At 40.9% G+C, this 8,823-nt stretch overlaps 1 protein-coding gene across 5 annotated transcripts in view; it reads left to right on the top strand.

Moving 5' to 3' along the window:
- The first annotated feature begins 1,999 nt into the window (after positions 1–1,999).
- Positions 2,000–8,823, top strand: part of kita (KIT proto-oncogene, receptor tyrosine kinase a) — a 41,216-nt gene continuing 34,392 nt past the window's right edge. For 2 of the 5 annotated variants that reach the window (XM_014168995.2, XM_014168994.2), the window contains exon 1: positions 2,000–2,273. In XM_014168995.2, the coding sequence (XP_014024470.2) occupies positions 2,219–2,273 (55 nt within the window). In that variant the 5' untranslated portion in view covers positions 2,000–2,218. The remainder of the gene's footprint in view (positions 2,274–8,823) is intronic. The other 3 variants (XM_045706134.1, XM_014168996.2, XM_045706135.1) reach the window with 2 other exon arrangements.

Below are 8,823 nucleotides of genomic sequence, written 5' to 3'. Positions count from 1 at the left end.
TTCTTTCAGTTTATTTTGTATGTATTGCATTAGTTTCAACCTGAAAATAAAATGTGGAACGACACACGCTGCACTTTGGTCCGCTTCTTCCTACGACAAACGTGACAACCACACCTTTGTTTCATCACAAAACCGCAGAGCAACTTTCAGGTGAAGTTCACAAACCATATTGCATATAACAAACAGTTACATGACCTATAGCGTGGTCAAGCAAGTTATTGTTTCCAACATTTTTGGACTACTTAACAACTATGGATTTAGAACCAGAGAGTTACAGCAAGTCGCAAAGAAAACAGGAGCTGCCTCCACAATTCCAGTACCATTTCATCTTCAAAATGTCAGCATCATCAAATCACCTACGCTTAGTTTAATACAGTGACAACTAAAAGATGCCAAAAACTATTTAATCCAATCAACGTAAACTAAATATGATGTGGTTCTGATTTCTCTCTCTCTGTGTGTGTGCATGTGTGCGTTCATGCAAGTAGAAAACACATGTTGACTCACCCTACTTGTAGAAACGCCAATGCAATCCTCCTTTCTTTTATCTTGACGAAATGGCACATGCTTTTAGTTGTCCTAGGCTACCTGGATAAAATGCTTACTCGCTAGCTGAACATCCTATCATGGGCAACGATGAGTCATCTAGTTAACATTAGCCTACATCTAGCAACATATTAAACTTCCATCCTCTCAGGCCAGGGGCACAATGTATTCATTTATGGTTGGATCATAATCACCATTATCATCATTGGCCAGTATGGAGATTTAAGTAAAACCACAAGTCCAAATCCCTATTGCCATTCATGGCTAATTTAGGAATGGGACGATTTTAACTAGCTAGCTAGGCACAAGAGGACAACACAACGAGATGCAACAATTCAAGTTTTCTGTCAATGACGTTTTGCTTTTGACGTGATGTTGTCAACCTTCCCAAGTTCTCTCACGTCACCCCGCTCCTCCGCTCTCTCCACTGGCTTCCAGTCGAAGCTCGCATCCGCTACAAGACCATGGTGCTTGCCTACGGAGCTGTGAGGGGAACGGCACCCCCGTACCTTCAGGCTCTGATCAGGCCCTACACCCAAACAAGGGCACTCCGTTCATCCACCTCTGGCCTGCTCGCCTCCCTACCTCTGAGGAAGCACAGTTCCCGCTCAGCCCAGTCAAAACTGTTCGCTGCTCTGGCACCCCAATGGTGGAACAAGCTCCCTCACGACGCCAGGACAGCGGAGTCAATCACCACCTTCCGGAGACACCTGAAACCCCACCTCTTCAAGGAATACCTGGGATAGGATAAAGTAACCCTTCTAACCCCCCCCTTAAAAGATTTAGATGCACTTTTGTAAAGTGGCTGTTCCACTGGATATTATAAGGTGAATGCACCAATTTGTAAGTCGCTCTGGATAAGAGCGTCTGCTAAATGACTTAAATGTAAATGTAAATGTAAATGTGATGTGATTGGTGTGAAACCAAATCCCCTGGACAATTTTTTTTTTTGGTATGCCAGGATCATTCACAGTTGAGCTCACTCAATTTAGCTCAACGCTGACAGGCTATTTCATACTTTTTTTTCAAGGGAGGACAAATGCTCGCTGGCTTCCCTTGCACTCAATGCTACGGGCGGCAATAATGTCATACTCTTTTTGACCAGACAGCATCAGATAGATGGGCTACACATAGAGAGACAGAGGGGCACTGTTTCGCTTGGTCGAATGCTTAATCCTGTGAGATACATTCAGCCTCTTGCGAATTGAAGGAAGATTCTGAAACACAGACAGACAAAATATAAATTATATGATATATATATATATATTTGTTTTTGTTGTCAATTTTTTGGGGAAGCCTGGATTCCCTTGGCATCCATGAATACATGCCACTGTCTACTGAACCAGTCTATTGCATACACATTACTACGATCTGTCAGATCATCTATTGGTGGACTTTATCCCCATGGCTGTTCAGGTAGGCAAGGGATCTAATTGAAATGCTTGTTGTTATTGTTATAGCTGTCTGCTAACGACCTCCCGATTCAGTCCAACACAACATCACCACCAGTTGATCCTAGAAACGTTACTTCAACACGATACCCCGCTGCTGCACTGTGTCTTTAAGACATTCAACTGCATGTATAGGAAGCCTTCACTCAGCCATTTACAAGCGCGAGCACTTCAGAGAGTAGACACTGATAAAGCGCCGCAATATAGATGGAATTGTAATAATGGAATACCACTGGGTACTGTTTTCTGTCTGGTTGCAGTTAACCTTCCAAACAGGTAAGGCATAATATTGGTCAACATTGTCTTTCTGCCAACTGTTGTGGGCTAGTTGTTGTTTTACAGAAGTTTATTGATCACACTTCACGAACATGATCACCTTGGTCACTACACTAAATTGCATTTTTGCCACTGTTTGGTTCATTGTAATTTTGTTCGTTTTTCATGTGGACTATAAATATGTAATTTCTATTCAGTTAAGAATTGTATTGTAGCCTAAACTGCACACATTTTCAGCAGGTTATAACTTTGTATAGTCTATAATTTTGTCAACACAGGTCGTTCAGGATGTAGAGAGAGCCTGCCTACCTGTTGGTTACCCTGCAAAGTTACCTTGACATTTTCAGCTAGTCACTGAAACCTAATGAGGAAATTGGATATTTGGGCGCTGAGCATCAGTTTGTGTTCCTCTCAATTATTAATCTAGCAGGTCGTGCACAGTACGGAGACATTGGCAAAAAGTAAATAAACAGCGATTTATTTATGGAGAGATTTATAATTGACCTCGTTGTAGGGTAAAGTAAAGATGTAGACATTACAATTAGGAATCGTTCTTCTTGAAAGAATGAAACTTGTTGTTTTGATCAACTATATGATTTGGGAATAGGACAGGTAGCCTAGTTATAATGCACAACATTAGTACAACAGCCAAGTAGTAGGCGTATATGTATATGCTCGCTAAATTGTTATTTTCCAAGAGCATCGAGTCATTGGCGTAGAAAGCGCTGCGCTGATCAGTTGCTGTTGTTAAGTCTTGTCGTCTCAGGGATGCCGCTGATGACTGTAATTATGGAAATGTATACGAATTCCCTGAAAGTATGAAAATTAACACTGGCAGTGGAATTGTCGACAAAGTGGTTTTGCATAGACCTACTGTTGGCCTGTGAATGTTTATAGATTTTTTATGACCATTACACATCAACAATGTTTATATCAATATTCCCACTCAAACTCAGTTTTGTAAGCCTTGGAATGGTGTTTTGATGTTGGGACTTCAGGTGCCATGAAGAAAAAAAAGAGTGGCGCGAAGTGCGTTGTCCATGGTACGTCTTTGTCCTGGATGTACAGCCCAGGCAAGTTCTGCTTCTCGCCTGTGCAGGGGTTATTTTCACCAGTTGTATTCTGCAGGTGGAGTTTATTTTGTTCTGACTGCAGGTGATTTTCCTTTTCCACGTACGTTCTGCTAAATTCAATTTAGGCTGTATTCCAGTGGTGGTCAGGGCCGTTGAAGATTAGGGAGGATTTATTTTAATTTTTATGAGTGTGCCCTTATTTCCATTACAGCATATTGGATGACCGTCATTCATATTCCACTCACCCAGCTCAATGTAACATCAATAGGTTTAGACTACTACATGATACTATAATTCAATTAGCCCTATACCAATCATGAGGTTGCTACAACCTATCCTACAAATTAAAGTTTATAACGGTTGAGAGACAAATTGGAGTAATCAAGGTAACAGATATCGACACATTCAATACCACCTTGCACAATCTTGCCTGCATCTATCTAGCTCAGGGATGGGCAACTCCAGTCCTCGGGGGCCTGAATGGTGTCACACTTTTGCCCCAGTTTCAGCTAACACACATGACTCCAATAATCAACTAATCATGTTCTTCAGTTTAGAATACAATTAGTTTAATCATGTGTGTTTGCTAGGGATGGGGAAAATCTGTTACACCACTCCGGCCCTGGAGAACTGGAGTTTCCCATCTAGCTGATCTAGGGTGTACTCATTAGTCCAAACAATGTGCCAAATTCAGGTAGGTCCCACCCCATTTCGTTCCTTTTAAGAATTTATTTTTGCAACAGAATCAGGGGAATGAATACACCCCTGATCACCCGCACACACAGTTCATTTTCATAGCAGTCACATACAGCATCATCACTTTGCTCGATATCTAATTCCTTCTCAAATCTACGTGCTCTCTTCCTCTCACCTTTTCCCTTTCGCTTGTGGACTTCAAGGCACAACACAACAGCTGTCTGTGACCAGGCACAAAAGCCTATCCAAGACAAACCTTCATAGCCTAACTGCTAACCGCTACACAGCTTACACTGTTGTCACCATATTAACGTTATAGTCAACAAACTAGTGCTAACACGTTAGTAAACCCACAATCCAATCCATGTGTAAAATCACGCAGTACAGTGTACGGTAAGGAGTTTAGCAGTTACACCAGCTAGTCGCGGTGGCAATAAATTAATAAAATCGAAAGCTTATCTTGGCTTGGAAGAGTTGCAGTGTTGGATAGCCTTAGCCAGCTAGCTATCATAAATAACCTTCCTCTCTGTTTGAGTCAGGTTGAGTAAATCAAATCAAATGTTATTTGTCACATGCACCGAATACAACAGGTGTAGGACCTTACCGTGAAATGCTTACTTACAAGACTTTAACCAACAATGCAGTTTTAAGAAAAATAAGAGTTAAGAAAATATTTACTAAATAACCTAAAGTAAAACAATTCATGAGTAACAATAAAATAGCAATAACGAGGCTATATGCAGGTACTGGTACCGAGTCAATGTGCAGGGGTACAGGTTGGTCGAAGTAATTGAGGTTATATGTACATGTAGGTAGGGGAAAAGTGACTACGCAGAGATAATAAACAATGAGTAGCAGCAGCATAAAAAAAAAATGTGTGTGGGGGTTCAATGCAAATAGTTCGGATAGCCATTTGATTGGCTGTTCAGCAGTCTTATGGCTTGGGGTAGAGGCTGTTAAGAAGCCTTTCGGACCTAGTCTTGGTTCTCTGTTAAATTAGCGGCATTATCTAAGTAAGTGAAAGGTAAACTAAGAAGAAAATAAATCCAACTAAATCTCTCTCTCTCTCTCTCTCTCTGCTGCTTCTCCTTAATTTTTGAAGAAATTAATTTGTTCAAAACTGTTCAACTATTGTCTTTCTCTCCCTTTGAGTCAACTACTCACCACATTTTATGCACTACAGTGCTAGCTAGCTGTAGCTCAGGGAAGTCATCATAATTGCTGTGTAAGTCTATGGAAGGGAGTGAGAACTACAGATTAACATGGTTAACCGGGATCCCAGGACTGTCCCAGGAAAACTCTACACATTTCCCAAAAATTAAATGACAAGACCTGGGAAATTAAAACATTTTTTCCCAATGTCGCACTAATGCAATTCCACAAAATACACAACATGCGCAGCAGCAGATTAGCAAAAAATAAAATAGCAGATTATCCAAACAGGTTGTCACATGGAAGCCTTTAGCCTAGTGTATCTACTTCACACAGTCACAATCAATTCAAAGAACACGCATAATTGACACTGCAGGACTGCACACGCAACCCGCATGCAGTTAACCTGTTAGAGCTAGGGGGCAGTATTTGCACGGCCGGATAAAAAAACGTACCCAATTTAATCTGGTTATTACTACTGCCCAGAAACTAGAATATACATATAATTATTGGCTTTGGATAGAAAACACCCTAAAGTTTCTAAAACTGTTTGAATGGTGTCTGTGAGTATAACAGAACTCATCTGGCAGTCAAAACCCTGAGACAAATCCTGACAGGAAACTGAAATCTGATGTGTGGATATCACTTCAAACATTTGCCATTGAAACACACAGTGGCTTGCGATTCATTTAGCACTTCCTAAAGCTTCCACTAGATGTCCCCAGTCTTTATAAAGTGTTTTGAGCCTCCTACCATCAAAATTGACTGAAAGAGAGGATGTTTACCTTGGTCACAGGAAATGGGCCATTACCATTGTGACGTAGGCGCCCATGGGTACTCTCCCTTTTCGAAACGTTTTGAAAGACAATGCAACCATCCCAATGGAATATTATTGAAGCCCTGGTTGAAAAAGCCCCTAAAGATTTATGTTATTAAACCCTACAGGAAACGTATACAGTATAGCCTATAAAATAGTGTGTGCCTCTTTGAGCTGTCATTGTGACTCTTCAGACAGTTACAAATTTGATAAGCCTATGCTAGGGCTGGGCTATATGGCCTAAAAGTCATATCTTTATTTTTACTAACTTATACAGTTGAAGTCGGAAGTTTACATACACCTTAGCCAAATACATTTAAATTCAGTTTTTCACAATTCCTGACATTTAATCCTAGTAAACATTCCTTGTTTTAGGTCAGTTAGGATCACCACTTTATTTTAAGAATGTGAAATGTCAGAATAATAGTAGAGAGAATAATTTCTTTCAGCTTTTATTTCTTTCATCACGTTCCCAGTGGGTCAGAAGTTTACATGCACTCAAATAGTATTAGGTAGCATTGCCTTTAAATTGTTTAACTTCCGCAAGCTTCCCGCAAGCTTCCCACAATAAGTTGGGTGAATTTTGGCCCATTCCTTCTGACAGAGCTGGTGTAACTGAGTCAGGTTTGTAGGCCTCCTTGCTCGCACATGCCTTTTCAGTTCTGCCCACAAAGTTTCTATAGGATTGAGTTCAGGGCTTTGTGATGGCCACTCCAATACTTTGACTTTGTTGTCCTTAAGCCATTTTGCCACAACTTTGGAAGTATGCTTGGGGTCATTGTCCATTTGGAAGACCCATTTGCAACCAAGCTTTAACTTCCTGACTGATGTCTTGAGATGTTGCTTCAATATATCCATATAATTTTCCTTCCTCATGAAGGCATTTATTTTGTGAAGTGCACCAGTCCCTCCTGCAGCAAAGCACTCCCACAACATGATGCTGCCACCCCCGTGCTTCACAGTTGGGATGGTGTTCTTCGGCTTGCAAGCCTCCCCCTTTTTCCTCCAAACATAATGATGGTCATTATGGCCAAACAGTTCTATTTTTGTTTCATCAGACCAGAGGACATTTCTCCAAAAAGTACGATCTTTGTCCCCATGTGCAGTTGCAAACCATATTCTGGCTTTTTTATGGTGTTTTTGGAGCAGTGGTTTCTTCCTTGCTGAGCGGCCTTTCAGTTTATGTCGATATAGGACTCGTTTTACTGTGGATATAGATACTTTTGTACCTGTTTCCTTCAGCATCTTCATCTTCTCAGGGGCAGAACGACAGATTTTTACCTTGTCAGCTCGGGGATTCAATCTAGCAACCTTTCGGTTAATTGCCCAATGCTCTAACCACAAGGCTACCTGCCGCCCTAATAACTAAATTATTTGATCAAAATAGTTTAACCTGCTTTTTTGCAATAATCACTGATCTGGCGTTGAAGTCTGTCTATTAAAATGCCTTTTTTGTTCCAAATTTAACCAGAACCATGCATAATGCACATTCACTAATAATGACTAACTTCTTGTAGCAGTCATTATAGAAAATGAACACTGGTCTCATAAACAATCTCTTAAGCACGAGCTAGTGAGGAAGTAGCCAGGTAATCTTTATATTTCAGGTTTAGCCAACTTGGATCTACTTGCTAGCTAACAAGGTAGAACAGTTGAATTGTTATCCACACACCCTTCTGTCCGTCTCCAACTGTTTGAACAGCATGCTAACCTGTCCACTTTGTTCACATGTTGAAATCAAGTGGCCTATCTAATTTCTCAGAATGAGAACGAGTTGCCAATTCTTTGTATAACTATGTTTTATGCTTATTGCACATTTATAAAACACAGACTAGACAGCTAGCATGACGGTCTTTGTCTGAAATGCTGCTGTGGTACATGGTACCACAATGCCACGCGCGACAAACTGAGCAATAATTATCCAGAATCTATGTGAATTGATACTCCTGTTTTAGTAGTGTCTGCTCTGTATGCAATTTGAGATGTTGCGACAGAAAAAGGGTATCGTTAGAAAGGTTAACTTCTCAATGTGTTTCAGTGTCCATATGACCCATTCTGTTGGACCAAAACTCAAATGCAAATAGCGAGTTGAAACCTCTTGTCAGAGAGGAAGAGGTGACCTCTCATCTTTGTTGTTGTGAGTGGCAGGGGGAGGATCTTGGTGTGTGTGTGTGTGTGTGTGTGTGTGTGTGTGTGTGTGTGTGTGTGTGTGTGTGTGTGTGTGTGTGTGTGTAAGGAAGATGCAAAGCGAGAGGTGTCACTCTCACCAAAACTGTCCAAAATAAGCCCACTGTCGCCTGCCTTCCCGCCTTTGGGACAATGACTCCCATTGTTGGGGCAGAGACATGAGCATCTCAACATTATATACAGATCTCTGGTGTAGGGAAGGCACAGAAAGGAGCAAAGGAGACAAGACCAAAAATGCATGAGAAGAAGCGGACATAAACGCTCAATAAAAACCCCCCAAAAAACTGGATTCTTGCGATACAGGCATTTGGAATATATCGTGCAAAAACATACATTCGAATTAATCAAATGTATTTGATATATCGCCCTAGCCTATGCACTACATAGGATCTCTGTCACAGATATGAAGCCTGTTAACAATTCTGAGAGGCATGAGGGAAAATTCCCACTCCTGTCCTAGAGCCTATTTCCCTATCCAGTCCCAATCCCACTGAAACCCAAAATCCTGACTCCTGTATTGCATGAACATTCCTAACTTTATTCTGTAATCCATAGGTTATATTATCAAAGCATGTCTCTCACCTATGCATGTTAAAATACTGCTATAACATGTCTCGTACTTGCT

Source organism: Salmo salar, chromosome ssa23 (assembly GCF_905237065.1).
Source record: "Salmo salar chromosome ssa23, Ssal_v3.1, whole genome shotgun sequence".
In the NCBI taxonomy this organism is placed as follows: Eukaryota; Metazoa; Chordata; class Actinopteri; order Salmoniformes; family Salmonidae; genus Salmo; species Salmo salar.
The sequence above is the reverse complement of the archived record's forward strand: the minus strand, read 5'-3'. Positions and strand labels throughout refer to the sequence as shown.